The 21586-nt window shown below is 39.9% G+C and overlaps 1 protein-coding gene across 5 annotated transcripts in view; it reads right to left on the bottom strand.

Annotated features, from left to right (window-relative positions):
* Positions 1-21586, bottom strand: part of nap1l4a (nucleosome assembly protein 1-like 4a) — a 38385-nt gene extending 16799 nt beyond the window's left edge. For all 5 annotated transcript variants that reach the window (XM_056252117.1, XM_056252119.1, XM_056252116.1 and 2 more), the window contains exons 1-9: positions 21489-21586; positions 19081-19127; positions 16783-16843; positions 16334-16493; positions 14538-14621; positions 14249-14380; positions 3520-3591; positions 3285-3424; positions 2241-2386 (exon numbers count right to left, since the gene is read on the bottom strand). In XM_056252117.1, the coding sequence (XP_056108092.1) occupies positions 2241-2386; positions 3285-3424; positions 3520-3591; positions 14249-14380; positions 14538-14621; positions 16334-16493; positions 16783-16843; positions 19081-19114 (829 nt within the window). In that variant the 5' untranslated portion in view covers positions 19115-19127; positions 21489-21586. The remainder of the gene's footprint in view (positions 1-2240; positions 2387-3284; positions 3425-3519; positions 3592-14248; positions 14381-14537; positions 14622-16333; positions 16494-16782; positions 16844-19080; positions 19128-21488) is intronic.

Genomic DNA, 21586 nt, shown 5'->3' with positions numbered 1-21586 from the left:
TTCACAGTTTTTAAAGTCCCCATGAAACCAAAATTTGGCTTTTAGTAAGAATATGTTAGCCTTACTGTTATCTATAAGGTATCTATCAGATTCAAAACAATGACAAAGTTCTTATTTAGAAAATATAGGCATTAAAACTCACAGTCTCTCACTTCCAGCAACATGGATCAGTGATTTTGATGACATCACTCTGCATATTTCTGTCCAATCAAATGCTCTCTAGAATCTGAAGCGTCCCGCCCCCTACATTATAAATAGATGCTGAAGCTGTGGCTAAAATCGGCCACTTGTTCACACATTTACTATTCTCTACATGATGAATGGCACACAGTGCACTATATAGGGGATAGGGAACGATTCAGAGTAAATATGCTTTCCATTGGGCCGAATGAAGTCTGGTTTCCCGGTAATGACCGCAGCTCCGGTCCAGAGACACGATACACAGAGCGGATCATGTGATCGAGTCGCCGCAGACCAGAAAACGTATCGGACCCATTTGAATTTTACACCGAATGCTATATATTAAAACGATATGGAGAAACGGTTAGAGATTAGAAGGGAAACTGCTGCTTTTTCCCAGAGCTCAACGGCTCTGGCTCTCTGTGATATAGACTAAATGCTAATGGCTAGGAAAAAAAGGGAGGAGCTGCTCGATATGTTCCTCTGTGTCTTCCTGTTTAAGTGGAAATTACGTCAAAACACTGTATAACGCTGCGTGCTATACAGTGGACCTTTAAGGTTGATATTCCTCATGACCTCAAACACTTAGGGGGCGTTTCCACACTTGGCAAGTTTGGTTCGATTAAAACTAACTCTGGTGCGATTGCTCTGTTAGTGTGAATGCTTCCACCAAACAAGCGGATCGAGACGCACCCTTTCATAGGGTCTCGGACCACTTCCAAACGAACTCTGGTGCGGTTCTACTGAAATATGAACGCAACATGGACCAAAGACATCTAAACTACCCACAAACAGGAAGTGAGGTCACAAGATGCGACCCAAAAAATGGACTTGGATGAATGATCATCCAATCATATTTTGAAAAATCAACAAACCAATTCAATAAACCAAACCAATTCACTACCTGATATAGATAATAAGTATATTTCAAGAGCCTTTTCATGAAACGCCATTAAACAAGAAAAGATGCCAATCCATTTGAAAACACACTCAATTATATTAATCCCACGATTTCAGTCTAATTAAATCATACAAACAAGACCAAATTACTCAGTCTCTCGTAATGCTAAACAACGAGATCTGTTTAGGTTGTTTCTCGAACTAAGATGAGGCTTAATCTGTTGTTGTACCGTTTATGGCGATTCTCTATTCTTCTGCCTGGGAAACCAAATCCCAAAAAAATATATGAAGAGTTTGGTTCCAAAACGCGAAACGCCATTTTTTTTAAAAAAATTAGTTACTGCAAAAATCAGTATTGTATCTGGTTGGTATTGAAAAGTCAATGTTTAATTGTAAGTAAAATGCGGTATCCGCCGTGTTAATCTGTCATGTTTTCTCCCTTTCTTTCCAAACCGCGACAAACGCCAGTCTCCCTTCTCTGCAGAATGCGATATATCCGCTCTCAACCAATCACAGCGAAACATTCCACGCAATGTAAACAGTAACGGCAGCGCCTTAAATACACCCGGCTTCCTAGTTTTTCTTATCTATTTTGTACTTTTCGATCAACAAACAAACAAAAAAATGAATAATTTTGACGGCATTGATGAACCTGTGTTTGTTTCTGCGGTGGGTAAGAAACCTAAGGCATCGAAATCGAATAATTTACGTGAGGAGATTAAGAAGACGAGGCACTCGGGAGGAGGAAAAATTTTTTCAATCTTCATACAGTTCTTAATAAAAATAGTATACTAATAAACTTACGTTGTTGTGTATTTTTAACAGTTTCAATATGAAAAAAAAAAAACTTTTATATTGATTCAATGGATTAATTGCATTTTGGGGGGAAAAATTATCCGATTTTATAATAAATCTTTGAAAATCAAAACCTGGATTTAATTTTTGTTTTGTTATTATGACCTACAAATGCTATGTGAAAGTTTGAAACAGAAAATAGTGGTTTTCATCTTTCCACTTTCTTGGTAAAGAAAACACATTTTTACTCAAATTAATCTAAATGGATTTATTGCGTATTGGAAGCAAACTCTTCATATATATATACATACTAAATTCAACCAAAAGGTTAAAAATGATGAATTTATAGTTGCAGTGTAACATACCTTTAACCGGGGAGAAGAAGTTGAAGAATGAATCTTGTGGAATCTCTTTGGTGACCATCCGAACGGTCCCTCTTCCTTTGTGTTTCTGCTTCTTTTTAACAATTTTTACGGTCACATCTTTGCCTTTTTGCCAGTCAATCTTACAACTAAAAAAAAAAAAAAAAAAAAGGAAAAATGCATAATTTAGAAACACTGGTAGTCCAGATTTATGTAAAGAACAGAATCAAATGTAAATGCCAAGTAAAAATGTTTAATTCTCTCCCAAACAAGCCACAAATTGATGTGTCATTCATACAAAATCAATTCTACACTACCGCTGAAAAGTTTGGAATAATTAAGATGCATGTGTTTAAAAGAAGTAAATACAGTGATATACAGAGGTACAGTGGCATTTTGGCGTGCTTTCAAAGAATGGTTTGACAAATCAATTTGAATTCCATAACTTTTTGTTTTTGTTGGCATGGTCTGAAGATGATCTGGTTAAATTTTCGTGAAAATCAGAGCAACGGCCTAGGGGGGAATTTGAAAAAGAAGGTTTTTCAGAATTTTTACATGACTGAAAAAGACGTCATAGATGTGAATCGATCATAGACGACGATCGAATCGTCTTGATGTTTCTAGCTCTTACAGTTCAAAATGTATTAGCATAAACGTGAGAAAACATTCGACCAGTTGGTGGCGCTAGAGGGTTTGGATTAGAGACTCCAAATTGGCTATGGTGACAGTTTAGACTGTCCTCTAACTGTGTGCCAAATTTCACAACTTTCCCACAAGCGGGTTTAAGGGCTGCCATAGACTTCCAGAGCGTAAGAAGAAGAACGCCAACGGTTAAAACAGGTGCCCACACACCTTTGGTGCACAATATTATTGTTTTAATGTATTTTGATCAAATAAATGCAGCCTTGGTGAGCACAAGAGATTTCTTTTAAAAAAAACAATAAAAAACCTTAATTTCAAACCTTTGATTGGTAGGGTAGGTAAAGACTTAAAGACTTTTGGTCAGGATATCTATTAGAAACACCACTAACTAGTCCTCCATCTCACCCTTCACAGTCCACGATCTCCGGCCCCTCGAAAGAGAACGGATCTGCAGCGTCCGGCTCTGATTTCATCTTGTAGACTTTAGTGAGGACCGAGTTACTGAAGAAGCTGTTGGGCTCAAAGTGGAACTCTAACGTGAAACTCTGTTTTTTGACAAACAATTGAACAATTTTAAAATTGACACCTGTATATATTTGTTTATAAGTAAACAGAGGCTAGTTTAGCTGGTTTGACAAACCATTGGCTGTCCAGGCTCAGAAAATTTCACAGTGATGTCCTGCAAGTGTTTCAGGATTGGCTCATCATGCTCCTACAGGAAACAAAAAAGGATCCCAGGAGGGTTAGACTAAGCTGGCATGGATTCAACTTCGGAAATCACTGTGTGAAATGGAAGAAACATGGCTGAGAGAATCCGCAAAACACCGACAGATCTCTGAGGATACAGCCTCTGTACAGTCCTACTGATCACTTGATTATTTAAATGAAATCAAGAAGATTATACATTAAATGACAACATAATCAGATAACATGTGAATTGTGCATGTACCGATACAAACTTGCATATCCTCTAAGGCAGGGGTTCTCAAAGTTTTGATAGGTGAGGGCCAATTTAGGAACCCAACATTGAACTGAGGGCCGCCAAAGTGGCGGGGGAGAAAACGAAGAAAAAAAAACTGAAAAGAAAATCCCATTTGAAATTATTTTAATGACCAGGTTGCATCTCTACAGTTTACATTAGTTGCAATAAACACATTTTAATTCATAACTGAGGCTAAACCTGGCAAAACTTGTGAAAATTTTGGGGGGGGGGGGGAGAGAAATAAACTTTTAAAATAGAAGCTTACCAAACAAGTCATCATCATCATTCATTTCTATCATTGCTTGTCAGTCGCGTTTCCATTATTGCAGATTTGCATATTATTATCTATCTTTTTTAACCCGTAACTGAAAAACGGAAAATGAACGGTTGTTGTCTTTTTAAAACGCAAAGTTGAACAACATTTTAATTTGAACTGGCTTCACCAACTGCGGCGCAAAAAAAGTAAATATCGACAGACTTTTTCAGATTTTTGTTTAAATGACTGTTTGCCCCTTTATTAAACATTTTAAATATTCACAAATTAATATGGAAAACATGTCGATTTTACTGGTTTTCTAAGGCCAAATTAGAACCTGGAATTTATATTTTTCCCGCAGTGATGAATGAGAAGAGCCATATAGCCTGTAGGCCCTACGTGTCTGATCTAGCCTGATTTATAGGTGAGTTATAGGCTAATGATAATAAATGCGTCTGAAAAAACAGCGAGGCATTTTAATTGTTTATTAATAAACTATTGTTTTCTAAGTGTCGGCTAAAAACATATCTCCATCTCTGCTGTTAAGCAGATGCGCTTTTAGAGAGAAATCCACCTTTCATACGGATTACATAATCAGGTATTTGCTTTCGATTCGAGTTTGTTTGTTTAAAAGTGCACATTTTAAGCTTTAGCCTACATAGGCTATATTTTGTTTCAGTTCTCGCGCTCCAGTTCACGGAGATCATGAAAGCGCGTAGTAGCCTAGGCTACTGATTGTTTTATTTTATTTTACAAAAGCACGTTTTCTTGTTATGAGTTTACACAAATAAAAGTAGTTGCGAATAATGCATTATTATTTTCTGTATGACCAGAAATGATCGACTAGTTTAAGTTGTTTCCACTGTTGATAGGAAAATGCAAGTGTTCGCGCCCGCGAACATTTTGAAAGGTAATGGAAACGCGGCTATTAATAAGCTTGACATTGTTAAGATTATTATTAAGTCACATTGAAAATTGATTACTTGGTCAACATACCCTTTTAAATTGCAATGGGATTTGTGGTGCTGGTTTCGGTTGGCCACGATTCCTATTCCTGTGTAGACAACCACTGTTCCTGGTGGGCTTGGCAGTGAGGTCAAGTGCGATCGGTCGGTCGGACCATGTAATTACCGCTTATGCCTATGGATGCCGCTAAACACCACTAAACGGAGATATTCATTTTTTCAAAGCAATAGTTTTAACAGTTTTACAGATGTTATCGCGGGCCGCCAGAAATGTTTCGGCGGGCCGCCATTGGCCCGCGGGCCGCACTTTGAGAACCTATGCTCTAAGGGCTTCCTGTCACAAAAACCACATCCTCTGTAAACCACATCAACCCTTTATGCAAAGGGTCAAAGCAGTCATCATTGATTTATGCAATGCCCTTACAGTAGTAATAGGACTAGAAATTTTAATGACATGTCATCAGCTGAGGCTATTTTCATGACAAGAGCAAAGTTACAAGAATAGAGTTGCGTAAATACAAAACAAAAACCAAACTAAAAATAGAGTAGTTTAAAAGATATTTTAAATGCACATATTATAAAAATTCTAATACTTCGTAGGGTAAAATCTAACTAAAGTCCTTAAGTGAGCTTTTTATAAGAAAAAAAAGTAAAAAAAAAAAAAAAAAAAGGCAGGACCATCCAATAAAATGCAATGTTTATGTTATAAAATGTATAGCTCTAGCTCCAAAATCTGGCCACAGTGACCCAACAGTAAAAATATGTATTATTATTATTATTATTATGATAAAATGTGTAATGATAATATTAGTATAATTGGCCAGTAGTTCATGCTGTGCATAACAAAAGCCCTAAACTGTGGCAAATTTACTTTTAAGGGCCCCAACATAGCTCTCCTTGGGTTGCCACCTTGTCGTGGTGGAGAGCCTTGCGTGTTCCGATGAACCTGAGAGCAATGCCGTCTGGAGCTTAAGCTCCTGGTAGGGTCACCCATGGCGGTAAGGTCGAGGGGGAGGTTCCAGACAAAGAGTGACCCAAAGGGATATACCATCATACCTCAACAGAGAAGGAAAACTCTGTACAGACTCCATCACCACTGCCTTGTGGTTAGCTCCAGGGAAAGCAAAAGGCTAAGGGAGTAAACCCCAAAAGAAAATCAGGAGTGGATCCCCTTTGGCGGATGGTGAAGGAATTTGTCACCATCCGGCAACTCCTGCAGCTGCGCTGACACTGACTGTATTGGCTCGCCTTTCAGCCAGATCCTGCCAGCAAAGCCGAGAGGGGGGTCCTGACGTCTGGGCAACCCAGTATCTCCATATTATTAGCCCAGGCCTGCACCTGGAGAGGTCACTCCAGCTGCACTGTTTCAGTGCAGAAACAACACGGGGAGCAGCAGTCTACCAGTGATAAGTCATGGCTCATTTGGCGTCGAGCCAGGCGCTAGGGGTTGCTCCCGACGGTGGGAGGAATCATCATGTTCCATTGGGTCGTTACCGCCCGCCTTAACCAGGGCAGCCCCCGGGCAGTTAGGTACTACCCCGCCTGAACCTGCTTGCTTCAGCGGGTGCATGGAGCTCAGACAAAATCGACAGGCAGGTTGTAAAACCCAGCACCAGGAAATAATCAAAAGACCAAAAAAATCACCAGCCCTGCGGCTGGCAACTTGGAATGTCAGAACATTGTGCCCCGGCCTCTGTGACGATTTCTTCAGCAAGCCGACGACGCTAGAAAAACCGCTATCATCAATAACGAGGTGTTAAGGCTCAACATCGATGTTGCCGCCCTTCAAGAGACACGTCTTCCATACTGTGGAAGTCTAAAGGAGAGAGATTACACTTTCTTCTGGCAAGGACTGGAGCAAGACAAGCGCCGACTCTATGGGGTCGGCTTTGCAGTGCGAAATTTTCTCTTACCATCAGTAGAACCTCCTTCTCAGGGGACTGAGCGTATCCTCAGCCTCCGTCTCACAACCTTCTCGGGACTCTTGCACATCTTCAGCGTCTACGCCCCCACACTATGCTCCACAGCTGAGGATAAAGATGCTTTCTATTACGAACTTGAGACTAAAAATCGCGGAGATTCCACCGAAAGACAACCTGTTCATGCTCGGAGACTTCAATGCCCGGGTGGGCGCTGACTACATCTCCTGGCCACAATGCATTGGACATTTTGGCGTTGGCAAGCTAAATGAGAACGGACAGCGACTACTTGAGCTATGCTCTTACCACAATTTGTGCATTACCAACACCTTCTTCCCCACTAAGCCCCACCACAGAGTGTCTTGGAGACACCCCAGATCCAAACACTGGCACCAGCTTGACCTTATTGTTACTCGGAGACCCATGCTCAAGCACGTGCTCGTCACCCGCACGTATCACAGTGCTGACTGCGACACGGACCATTCCCTGGTCAGCAGTAAGGTGCGTTTTCAACTTAGACGAGCCCATCGCTCGAAGCAGAAGGGCCGCCCTCGCATCAACACGGCAAGAACATCAGTGCCAGAGCTGCGGGAATGTTTCGCCAGGACCATTGATGAGGCCCTGGAGAACTGCCCTGTAGACAGTGTTACAACGCGATGGGAGTACATCCGTGACACCGTGTATAAGGTCGCCTCAGACACCTTTGGGAAAAAGGTGCAAAAGAGTGAAGATTGGTTTGTGGCAGGGATCGAGGTGCTGGAGCCTGCCATCACTGCAAAACGTACCATTCTCCTTGAGCACAAGAGACAGCCTTCTGCAAGGACGTTGGCTGCCCTCAGAGAGGCACGAAATAACACAAAGAGGATTGCCCGAAAGTGTGCGAACGACTACTGGCTGAAGTTGTGTGGCGATATTCAGACTTCGGCAGACTGTGGTAATATCCGAGCCATGTATGAAGGCATGAAGAAAGCGTTTGGTCCCAATGCCATCAAGACTGCTCCCCTAAAATCTACTTCCGGCGAGATCATCACAGATCGCCGAAAGCAGTTGGAGAGATGGGTTGAGCACTACCAGGAACTGTACTCAAGAGAGAACATTGTTGCTGACACAGCCATTCGAAATACCATGCCTCTGCCCATCATGGAGGAGCTTGACTCGCCACCCACCATCGAGGAACTTGGGAAGGCCATCGATTCACTGGCCTGTGGGAAAGCACCAGGCAGTGATGGAATTCCATCAGAGATTATCAAGGCAGGAAAGGGGAGCTCTCTTCTTGGCCACCTCCACAACCTCCTGCTCAAATGCTGGGAAGGGGGCATTATACCCCAAGACATGCGAGACGCTAAGATCCTGACGCTTTATAAGAACAAGGGTGATCGCAGTGACTGCAATAACTATCGTGGGATCTCCCTTCTCAGTGTTGTGGGGAAAGCCTTTGCACGTGTCATCCTTAACCGCCTACAACTGCTCGCCGATCGTGTGTACCCAGAGTCGCAATGCGGGTTCCGAGCAAAACGGTCAACAATTGACATGGTGTTCACCCTTAGGCAGCTACAGGAGAAGTGCCGTGAGCAGAGACGTCCTCTGTTCCTTGCCTTCATAGACCTGACCAAGGCGTTCGACATGGTCAGTCGGACTGGCCTCTCCACTCTCCTACACAGGATTGGATGCCCCCCCCAAGCTCTTGAAGTTGATTATATCATTTCATGAGAATACGATGGGCACAGTCCAGTATGGCGAGTAGTGTTGTCACGATACCAAAATTATTGTTTCGATACCGATACCAAGTCAAGAATTGCGATTTCGATACTTTTTCGATACTTTTCCTGAAAAGGGAGAAACACTCTCAAATATCATTGCTGTGCTTTATTTTAAAACTGGGACAACATTCCAATCATAACACACTAATAAATGAACATTTGAACAGCAGATAGGCTATAATAACCATTTGAACAAAATATGAAATATGAAAAATATAAAAAATAAATTAGAGCAATGACATTCAAGGTAAAAAAATAAATAAATTTAGCAGCATTATCTCAGTTATCATAAGAAACATAAGATTTTATCAATAGCAATGCCACTGACGATTCTGCTTATCGATCCGATTCTTTAACGATTCTCTTATCGATTCATGATAGCATTGTGTGGAAAAAAGTAGTCATATGCTTTTTCGGGGGGAAAAAACAAGTGTTTTTATTTGTTTTATGTAATAAATGAAACCTTATTACAAAGTGTTAACGATTAGTTATACACCGATTCAGACAGATCAGTTGTTTTAACCATTCATTAAAACGAATCGGTTCAAATGAGTCATTAGTTCGCGAATTGGACGTGTCATTATCGGACGTGTGCGCGTTGTGTGATTATCCAGGCGGTTACATCCCACTGTCATCACAGAAAACATTTCATGACTGGATAGTTTTTTTCGTTTATTTAAAGTGTGGTTTATGTCAGCTGAATGTGCGGAACGATTCAGAGAAGATAAGGCAACGTATTTTACCACAATTTACACCCAGCGGTAATTCAGAAAAAAAAAAGAAAAAAAACTCCGAATGCTCCACATGAAACTTTAGTCTCCCGACCTTACCATCGTGTCGAATTATTTTGATTAATATGTGCGAGGGAGAGAGAGAGAGCAAGACAGCGCTTAGTTTTGAGACGGTGAAGCCTTGTTTATTACCGGGGCTCGCTCACTCTCTCTCTCTCTCTCTCTCTCTCTCTCTCTGCTCGTTCAGTTCACGCGCCCTGTCACACGCGCATGAGGAGAAAAACGCAGACGTCCATAGGGAGGCACTGGAAGCGTGCGTTGCACACACCAACATGCAATACTCTCTTACAAATCTGGAACGCGGTCATTCTTAGAAGTATCGATACTAATAAATTTAGGTATCGTGAAGTTTTTAATTTCCGAGTATCGCGATACTTTTGAAGTATCGGTGCACCGTGCAACACTAATGGCGAGTCATCCTCAGACCCTTTTCCAATCAAGTGCGGTGTGAAGCAGGGGTGTGTTCTGGCGCCAACACTTTTTGGCGTGTTCTTCTCCCTGCTCCTGCGCTATGCCTTCTGCAACTCTGAAGACGGGATCTTCCTCCATACTAGGAGTGACGGGAATAGGGCTGGGCGATATGGAGCAAAAAATATATCTCGATATATTTTGCTATATCTCGATATTCGATATATATCTCGATATCTTTACAGGAAAATGGATGTGAATACAACTCAAAATATAGGCCTACAATCAATAGAAAATTAATTTTCCATAACAGAATGTAACCAAATGAGAAAAATTAAACACAGGGCCTGAATTTAGTCATCATTATTAATCACGTGATTCATATACAGAAACTGAATAAAGAAATCAAAAGGAAAATAACACTGAGTAGTATTTTAGTCCTGAATAAATTAAATACATAGGTTATTAATCCTGATTCCTTTAACTTAAAGCTATCTTTTGTTGTATTGACAACAAAATGAATGACACACATATGGCTGCCGTCACTTTAAGAGCTAGTGCACGGATCCTGTGTTCATTATACTGGCATGCGTTTTATGCTTATTAAAGACAAAACCGACTATGTTTAGAGTATACTCACGACGACCGAAATTGACAATTTTGCGTGTTAAAGCAATATAATCCGCGAAAAATAACTTTTGTTACTGGCCAGCTGTTCTTAAGGCGGATTTTCTATGAATGTGCGCATAGAAAATAATCTCTCAGAGAGCGCGCGAGCACTGATTAGTTTAAAATCGCTTGAATGTTTAAACTGGTAAGACTTAAAAAGACGTGCAAATGGTAAACTTCAGTCACGATGCACTGCTGGCCCGATTGTGCGAGTGAATATCCATCATGTCCCGACTCCTAAACGCGAGTGTGTTTTATCGCCGCAGCTCTTGATGCTTGCCTTGCACAACACATTATGAGAGACGAGAAAGAAGCGGCACCGCTGAACACTCACGCTGTTTGTGAAATTGCGTCTGGCAGATAGTTGTTAAAAGAATGATTTGATTTTATAATCTGTGTGGATTACGATTGCGGGAATTTCCCGCATTATAAATGGGAGACCTGCGGGAATGATTAGAATTATGCGCAATACCCGCGCCGAAATTCGAGCCCTGCAATAGTTTAAAACAAGACGTTTGTAGTAGCCTTCTGATTACTGGAGTCCATTAATCGAACTTCCATGCCTCTTATATAGTAATTATATATTGTAGTATGTAGGTTACCAATTTACTAATGCAATTAATGCTCACACTCGGTTTCTCTCGTGCTCTGTCGCTCGCGCGCAGACACACTCGGAGTTCTGTAGCCTCCGGGCTGGTTGCGGATGAGACAATTGTTGAATGAGACAACACGCGAGGTGAGGGGGAACAAAAGCAAGGAGGCGGGGGCGAGCACAGCACAGAGAAGGCAAACTAGCAAAGTGGCAAAATCAGGATTAAATATAAACAATATATCGATATATACGATATGTCAAAATCCATATCGTGTTTAAAAAATATCTCGATATATTTTAAATATCGAGATATCGCCCACCCCTAGACGGGAACCTTTTTTCAACCTTGCCCGCCTCAGAGCAAAGACTAAAGTCCGCAGGGTACTCATACGGGAGATGCTGTTTGCAGATGATGCTGCTCTAGCTGCACACACTGAGGGTAGCCTCCAGCGACTTATCACCTGTTTTGCAGATGCATGCACAGAGTTTGGCCTTGCCATCAGTATCAAGAAAACCAAAATAATGGTGCAAGATGTCAACACCACTCCTGAAATCACTATCAGCGACCACACCCTGGAGGTAGTGGAGAATTTCACATACCTTGGCTCCACCATCTGCAGCAACCTATCCTTGGATACTGAGCTCAATATAAGGATAGGCAAAGCAGCCACCACCATGGCTCGACTAGCAAAGAGGGCTTGGGATAACACTCTATTGACACTCAAAACAAAACTGAAGGTGTATCAAGCATGCGTCTTGAGCACCCTACTCTATGGCAGTGAAGCTTGGACAATATATTCTCGCCAAGAGCAAAGACTGAATGCCTTCCATATGCGCTGCCTCAGACGACTCCTGAGCATCACCTGGCAGGATCGTATCACAAACATAGCCATCCTGGCCCAGGCAGGTATGCCAAGTATGTTCACCATCCTTACACAGAGGCGACTGCGCTGGGTTGGTCACCGGTGCAGGATGGATGATGGTCGTATCCCAAAGGACGTTCTGTACGGGGAGCTTGCCACAGGAACACGACCATCTGGATGGCCAACCCTGCGCTACAAGGACGCCTGCAAGCGAGACTTGAAAACGTTGCAGCATCTGTCCGGCTGATTTGGAAGCAGTGACATCGGACCGCGAAAATTGGCGATCCACCATTAAGACTGGTGTCCTTTTAGCTGAAGAAAAAAGAGCAATGCAGTGGGAGGAGAAGAGGACTCGTCGGCAGGAAAGCGTTCAGCCTGTTCCCATTGACATCACCACTGCTTACACCTGTAGCAAGTGCCACCGGTGCTGTTGCTCCCGTATCGGACTCTACAGTCATAGTAAAGTCTGCAACCAAACCACAGACTGACCTGGGTGCAGATTCTAAACCATTGTCTCTCGAAGACAGAAGGATGCCAACAAGTTCATGCTGTGCATAACAAAAGCCCTAAACTGTGGCAAATTCACTTTTAAGGGCCCCAACATACTTCACGCAAAATCAAATAAACTGGTGCGACGTCATTTCAAACAACATCAGGCCAAAACTTGGTTTGTTTGGTGTTCGTTTCTGGAGTTCGGACCAGCTTGCCAGCGCAAACTACCATTGGTCAGTGGTTATGATGTAATAGGTAGGTGTGGCTCTGAGTCTCCGCCTTCTTTGACGTGGAAATCTTCTCTGGTTTAGTTCTGTTCAGTCCCTCGAGGTCAGACGACCACGGGTAAAAATATGAACATGAAGTCGCTTATAGTAGAAAATAAAGTTGTAATTCTAATTGAAAGCGATAGTGATACGTTTTTTTCATGTTTAATACTGTAAAGCTGCTTGATTTAAAGCAATCTATTGTATTTAAAGTGGTATATAAATAAACGTGACGTGACTTTACTGGAGTGCCGAATTGCAGAGCTTGTGCAAACATATCTACATTGTTATGATCAGATGCTTTCTTAACTGCTGTTTTCTCACTGCTCTCATTTTTGTTTTGCGTTTATTTTGTTATTGAAAGGAAAGCGCACAGCTCATATTTACATATTAATCTAAACGTCGCTCTCAGCAGTGTGGGCGCAGTTGGGATGTTTGCTAACAGTTCCGTCGAAGAAAAAAAAAGGACCTTCGCAGTGAGTATATCAGGGCCTTAAAGGGATACTCCACTTTTTTTGGAAATAGGCCCATTTTACAACTCCCCCAGAGTTAAACTGTTGAGTTTTACCGTTTTTGAATCCATTCAGCCGATCTCCGGTTCTGGCGGTACCACTTTTAGCATAGCTTAGCATACATCATTCAAGTGGACAAGACCATTAGCATTTTTCAAAAAGAAAATGACCAAAGTGTTTCGATATTTTTCCTATTTAAAACTTGACTCTTCTGTAGTTACATCGTACCATGAGAGCAGCAGGCGTAATGATATGACGCAGCGACTGAAAATAGTCCCCAGCTCGGTAACTTCCAACGTGACCGGGACTAAGTGCCTGCGCCTGCTGCACTCATGGTACGGCAGTGAAGTTTCTTGATTATTACGCAGGAATGAGAGTATAGTTCCTAGCCATATCAGCCTAGAAACTCGCAACTTTACATTTTCCGTCGGTCTTAGTGCACGATGTAACTACAGAAGAGTCAAGTTTTAAATAGGAACAATATCGAAACACTTTGGTCATTTTCTTTTTTAGAAATGCTAATGGTCTTGTCCACTTCAATGATGTATGCTAAGCTATGCTAAAAGTGGTACCGCCAGAACCGGAGATCGGCTGAATGGATTCAAAAACGGTAAAACTCAACAGTTTAACTCTGGGGGAGTTGTAAAATGAGCCTATTTCCAAAAAAATGGAGTATCCCTTTAATGCATGGCTTATTGCTTTATTATTTCATCAAATTACTGTTAAATTCCATTTAAAATTCACATTGAAACCCAAATTAGCATATTTTTCACACTAATCAACCGTAACTCATTAACCCCAAACAGGTCCGAATGTTAATCTGATTGCAATATAAACATGTCATCTGAGAAAGCTTTGGTGAAAACATTAAGCAGAAGTGATGTGAAAGTTCACCTGCAGCATTTCTCCAAGCATGTCCACATGTTTGAAGATGGAGAGCCAGAACTCCGGGATTCCTTTCGGCTCGACGGCGCTGGCTGAATCGGCCTGCTTCTCCTCCAGAGCAGCTTTTTTCTGCAAATCTGCCTGTGGGTGTAAATCGGTTTATAAAATCGACCATTGGCACGCAATCTCTAAATGAAAAGTTCAATAGCTGAGGGCTTCCATATAAAGGTTTGCCAAGAAAATAGGTATTTGCAATTGATATGGTGTGGTTTCAGGATTCTCACAAGTATCTACTTACAGCAAGCTCCTCTTCCTCCTTGTCACTTTGCCACTCGCATTCCTCATCTGTGGGTTCGACAGCACCAGTCACAATCTCCCGTCTCTGAACAAAGAAGCATTGTGTTATGTGGCATCATTTCAAGGAAACAACACTTATAGCAATCAATTCGCAAACAATTATGTAAGACAAAAATGAAGCATATTTGCCTGTCCAAAGAACATTTTTATAATTCTGTTTCATGCTGGTCTTGAAAATATGTCTTTGGACAGCCCTGTAACAGGAAGGCTGGCCTCCCTGTATTAGCATTGTGGGTAAAAGTTGAACTACTAGCTCATCACCAGCCAAGGAAATGGCCATGCTTGCATGAGACCGGTCGGCTATTTGTTGACTTAAACACTCATACACAATGCTGTTTATATGGTGTTTTTAATATGCTTTAAGACAAACCATGTGTAAATTCATAAGTCAACAGCATTGCTGAGTATTTTCTCTTTAAATCTGCAGTGAACCAAAGACAGTCTCAGAAACGCGGTTTTAAATCGCTGGTGTTTCTGACGTCAAACTACTTTATAACCAATCAGGTCAACGTGTGATCATCAACGACTGTATCTGTGAGCTGGTGTGAGTGAGTGGAGGCGGGGCTCATTTGCATATTAATAGAAGCAAGTATACTAAATGAGACAGGGCTTTAGAGTTACATTCAAGCTATTTATAGGCATTAATAATTTTTTAATCAAGGAAAAAACATTTAAATGTGTCATTTTGGTGATCAAAGATGAGTTTTAAGGGATAAAATGATTGACTACAGGGGGACTTTAACCCTTTAAGTGTCACCCCCCTTTTTTTGAATATACATGAAAATGCACATTTCGAACTTAAATGGTTGTAATTCAAGAATGCTTTGGAATATAGACGTAAGATTGGTCTTGTTTTAAAGAAGACATTTGGCAGATTTTTGTAGAAGTGAAATAAATTAAGAAAGTGAAACAGAAAAAAAGTTATAGAAGTTTGAGTTTATGAAAATGTACAATGCAAAAAATTTAATTATCCATATTTTATATAAAATACATATTTTTAAAACCTGGGCGACTAAAACTGCAAAGAAAATCAAAGCCAAAAATCTGAACAAGTTGTGTTTAAAATTTTAGGTTGATATCTCAAAAAATGAGCTTTCAGTAAGATTTTGTTTGGGCGCAGTACCAAACTTTTTCACTAGATGACAACCTTTGAGTCTCCATTACTGCCCATATAAGGGCGCCTCCATTTCCAAATGTGTTTTGAGTGATATGAACCATTATTTCCACAATTTTCATACAATTTATGAAGTAGACATCCTATTCAGAAGTAATATGAGAAGTTTGGCAGATTTTGATATGATTTCAACCTCTAAGAAACATAAAAAGAACACGCATGTGCGTTTTAGCTTCCTGCCACATCATATAATTTTTTTTTTATATTTAAAAAAAAATTCAGACCTTTTTTTCTAAAATAATTGAATGAATGCTATCTTTTGAACTCTTGGCATGAAAACAAACTGAGGTTTCTACCCTTCTTTCATGATTTTTTATATTCATTGCTATTTCAAAATAAAGGTCTGAACACGCCTTAGGAGTCACCAAATATGGAAACTAGAGATTGTAAGCTTTCAAATGATATATAGTTTGTCAAGATTAGTTTAGGTTTAGTATATGATATTACTGTTTTAAAAATGTAATGGATTTGGGCCCACCGGTGGGCCCGTGACACTTAAACCAGCTCCAACCTAACTTACACCGAGCGTGTTTGAACAGAGATTCGGAGATTCGTTTGCATACCTTGTCAAACATAGGCTGGTAAAGCCCAGCATACTTCCTCTCAAGCTCATGGACCTCTTCGTAGAACTTGGCCTCTATGTTGGCACTCTGGAGCTGGAGCCTCTTTAGGGCATAAACTCTTCTCTTTACGCTCTTGGGCAGGAGGTTGAAATTCGGTATTCTAGATAGCCAAAAGTTGTGAAATATTATTACAATTTAAAACGGCTGTTTTCTATGTGAATATATAGTAAAATGTAATTTATTCCTGTGATCAAAGCTGAATTTTCAGCATCATTACAAAAGTTTACGAAGCACAAGTTTTTGAAACTTCACAGATATTGTACAAAAGAAATTTAACAAAATGTTAGGTTTATCAAATACAGAATTTAAGCCACCAAATAGTGTGAAAATCTGTGATTTCATTTATCATCTTAGCTGTCTAAAATCATGAGGATAAAATTGCTTCATACCTTTCTACTTGTAAAAAGCCCTCTGGTTTGTCGGACTGAGGAGGTTTATTTCCTCCTTTCCCTTGAAAAAAATGAAAGCAATTCTCTCATATGTATAGCGATCATGGAGATAGCTGTATAATTTCAGGGTATTACTGCTTAAAAAAAACATAATAAATTATTGTAAATTCGTATAGCTTTTTTGGTAAAGAAAACTTAGCATTTAATGAAAAATATGCTTCTTTCTGGGAAACATAAAAATAAAATGATCCTAGTTTTAGAAACGTTATCCTAGTTTTAGAAATGTATACAATCGAAACGTATATAATCCTAGTTTTAGAAACGTATTTTTTATGTTTCCCAGAAAAAAGTCAAATTTTCATTGAACGCTCTATATATATATATATATATATATATATATATATATATATATATATATATATATATATATATATATATATATGTAGCGTGTTAACGGGGGTTGAATAATTTCGATTACAACTGTGTGTGTGTGTGTGTATATATATATATTTATAAATACATATATATATTAGGTGTGGAACAGTACACAGAAGTCAAGGTTCGGTTCATTTGTTTATTGTGGATATCTATGGATTACTCCCTTGGATAAAAGGCGGAGCTACAGATTATGTGTCCCTAAAGAACCCGCGTATCTAACAGTAGTTCCGCATTACATTAATTAATTTGCACGCAAATTTTATTTATTTTTATACCATGTATTCTCCGTGTAAATTCACGCACCGAACCGCAACGCCCGTACCGTTTCGGTTCAATACGAATACATGTACCGTTCCACCCCTAATATATATATATATATATATATATATATACACACACACACACACACACATACACACAGTTGTAATCAAATTTATTCAAATCTCATTGCAAATCAGGTTTATTGGCAAGATTTACAGACTTTCAGCCGTTTGCAATAATAAAAATCAAACAAAAGTAAAGTGTCTCTAAATTCCACTGAAAATGCTTTTAATGACTTCTGCGGTCTCAAAATTATTCAACCCCTTCATGGAAAGCATCTTTAGTACTACGTAGAACATCCTTTTGCTGTTATGACCTGCTGGAAACGAGATGAGCAATGGCCTCCAGTTCAGTAATGTCCTTGTGTTTGCATGCTGCAACCTCTTTCTTCAAATGCCACCAGAGATTTTCAATGGGGTTCAAGTCAGGTGACTGTGATGGCCACTGTAGAGTCTTCTTCTGCAACCAAACCTTGGTGGAATTTGAGGTATGCTTGGGATAGTTGTCCTGTTGGAAGGTCCAATGACGCCCAAGCTTCAGCTTCCTCACTGACAGCAGGATGTTTTCTTCTAGGATTTCCTGATACTTCGATGAATCCATCTTGCCCTCCACACGCTGCAGGTTTCCAGTGCCAGGGGATGTAAAAGCCGCAGAGCATCACCGAGCTCCACATGCTGAACTGTAGGCAGAGTTCTCTTCAGCATATGCTTCACTCTTCTTCATCCAGACCCGCTGATCCATAAGGCCGAAAAGTTACAGTTTTGTTTCATCGCTCCACAGAACAGAATCCCAAAACTTCTATGGCTTATTTATATGATTTTGAGCACTTTTCTTGTGCTTTTGGGTCAGTAGTGGTGTATGTCTTGGGTGTTCTGGCATAGAAACCGCATGCGTTTAGTCCGTGCCTATACTGTGCAAGCTGAAACCGAGTCTTGCTGCAGGTCTTTTGCAGTAACTCAAGGGTTTTTTTTTATTTAGTGCCTTCACTATCTTTTTGTATCCTGTTCCTTGTTTGTGAAGGGCGATTGCACGTCCATGTTCTTCGAATGGGCGGAGTCAGGGCCAGCGTTGGAGGAAAGAAGGAAGGACCTTTTGAGTTGTGCATTTTCAAAATCTGCCGGCCGTTTTGCAAATCCCATACCCTACCTTTAAACATATTTCTAACATGCAGTCAAACGTGACACTCAACAAACCGAGCCAGTTCACAGATTTCATGTGTTCTAGCTCAAGCACACCTGGTGCAACTAATGAAGCCCTTGATTGGTTGCATCAGGTGTGCTTGTTACAACACCTGTTCTGCAGATTTGTACTGTTGTGAGGGATTCTTTTCAGGGGGTTGAATTATCATTAAAAGTTGCATTTTCAGTTGAATTTGGGGAAACCACTTGAAACATTTGTTGTGTTGAGCAATTTCAATTACTTTTGTTTGATTTGTTCATTGCAAACAGCTGAAAGTCTGTAAATGTTGTTTATGAACATGATATGCAATGGGGTTTGAATAATTTTCGATTATATAAACACAAAACACTAAAAACCTACCTTTGGCTTCACTCTTTTCATTTTTTCTATCCATTTTCACTCCTCAGCTATTTATCAAAGAAAAAAAATAAGACAAGTAAGTCAAGTGGCATGCTCACATTGAAAAGGCATATACTGTGCTCCAAATTATTATGCAAGTGACATTTCAGTAGGATTTCTGTACAATAAACATTCAGATTTTAGTTTTTCAAAGAAAGTGTTTGTTTTACTCATATCATTTGGATAACTGGTATCAATCTCAGAGAGGCTTGTTAAGCAGTTTGCCAGGTCTACTTAGGTAAATGGAAAACCTACTTAAAAAAGTTATTCCACATTATTAAGCAAGTCACAGTTTTCATGCAATATGGAGGAAGAAAGATCTTTCTGAAGATGAAAGCATGAAATGGTGCAATATTTTGTGAAAACTGAAAAGAGAATATCAAACTATCAAAAGATTTGTGAGTGATTCAGAGCACAGAGGAACTCAGTCAGTTAAAGGCTCATTACAGGGATATTTCACCCAAAAAATGTAATTCTGTCATTATTTACTCACCCTCAAGTTGTTCCAAACCTGAATGCATTTCTTTCTTCTGATGAACACATCAGAATTCCATACTATGGAAGTCAATGGGGTCCATCAAAATATTTTTCAAAATATCTTTCCTTTTGTTCATCAGAAGAAAGAAATTAATACAGGTTTGGAACAACTTGAGGTTGAGTAAATGATGACAGAATTAATTTTTTGGGGTGAAATATCCCTTTAAGGGAAGTTTCTGTCAAACAAATTAATTGTATTAAAAAGGCAGATAAAAAAAAAGAGCCATGGTTGAGCAGCAAACATGTATTTGAAGTTGCTAGCGTCTCTAGAGTCTTAAAGGGATAGTTCACCCATAAATGAAAATTCTGTCATTAATTTCTCACCCTCTCACATCTCATGTCCTTCCAAACCCGTAAGACTTTCTTTCATCTTCGAAAACACAATTGAAGATCTTTGTGATGAAATCTAAGAGCTTTCTGTTCCTCCATTGACAGTCACCGCAACTACCACTTTAAAGCTTCAAAAAGTTCATAAAGAGATCGTAAAACTAATCCAACACGAATCGAGCGGTTTAGACCAAATTTTCTGAAGAGACTCGATCGCTTTATATGAGCAACAGATTGAATTTAGGCCTTTATTCACATATAAACAATCATCAACGCACACATCAGTTGTGGTAAACAGAGTCTCAAGTTAGCTTGACGTGCAAGAACCAATGAGGTACAATCTCATGTTTTTGAGCTTCTGCAAGAACCAATGAGGTTCATTCTCATGTTACGCAGCACTTTTGAGTTTTATCAAGAACCAATGAGGTTCATTCTCGTGTTACGCAGCACGTTTGAGCTTCAGGAAGAACCAGTAAGGTTCATTCTCATGTGTCATTTCAAGCAGGTTCGGTTGAGCTTCTGTTTATGTTCGCTGATTAATGTTTATTGGAATAAAAGCCTGAATTCAATCTGTTCATCATATAAAGCGATCGAGTAATTAGTTTTACGATCTCTAGGTGGTAGTTGCGTAGCTGTCAATGGAGGGACAGAAATCGCTCAGATTTCATTAAAAATATCTTCATTTGTGTTCTGAAGTTTGGACTGACAGGAATACGACAGGAGTAAATAATGACAGGATTTTAATTTTGGGGGGAACTATCTCTTTAAGAACATCGGCAGTAAAGTTGCATTTTAGACACCCCTTACCAAAGCTCAAAGAGAAACGTTTACAGTGGGTGTAAAAAATATGATTAATAATAATAATAAATTATGTAACATGTCCTTTCTGTATTTGTAAGATGCAGTAATCACGTAAAAGTATGACTAACACCAGTATGGCTTGAATTACAAGTAGGTGATGAGGATGATTATGATATGAGTGGTTTGCAAAACAAGTGGATCAGTTAATCATAGCTGTCAATCATAACACGAAGTGTGCATCACAGAAAAACATATCCTATGAGTTATTAAAAACACCTTTAAGTGTCTTTTTCTTTCCTTGTGATAAACCGATAATTGTATTTTATCAATGTCAATGTCAAGTAAACTGTCTATTTGTTGGTCTGTGTTTTTTTTATTATTATTTTTATTTTTTTAGAAAAACTACCTAAAGAAAAACTCTGGTAAAAGAAGAAGCCTGAACAGCCGTAAGTTAACACACCAGAAGAGCAGCATGTCTTGTTGCTGTCACTGTGCTGTCATGCATGTGTTAATGGCATGGTTAATGGCAGTTAAATGTCCCAATGCACATGTGCAGCATGCATATCTCTCAATACCTCAGTTTCAAACCTTATAAAGTCTTGCGACGAAGTCGTTATAGCTCTTTAAAACCACATAGACTATTTCCAAACCACGAGGCTTCAGCTCTAATCGCGATTTAAAAAAAAATGTTTTCTTTGACTTACCCCCACGTTACGCTCCAGACGGTCCTCACGCTTCTAGCAGACGGAGAAGTGCGATGGCATGTCGCATCATCCTCAACTCTCATTGGACGACTGGCTGT

The sequence above is a fragment of the Rhinichthys klamathensis genome, unplaced genomic scaffold (genome assembly GCF_029890125.1).
Source record: "Rhinichthys klamathensis goyatoka isolate OS25496 unplaced genomic scaffold, OSU_Roscu_1.1 h1tg000092l_1, whole genome shotgun sequence".
In the NCBI taxonomy this organism is placed as follows: Eukaryota; Metazoa; Chordata; class Actinopteri; order Cypriniformes; family Leuciscidae; genus Rhinichthys; species Rhinichthys klamathensis.
Note: the sequence above shows the minus strand (reverse complement) of the source record. Positions and strands in the feature narration are given on the sequence as shown.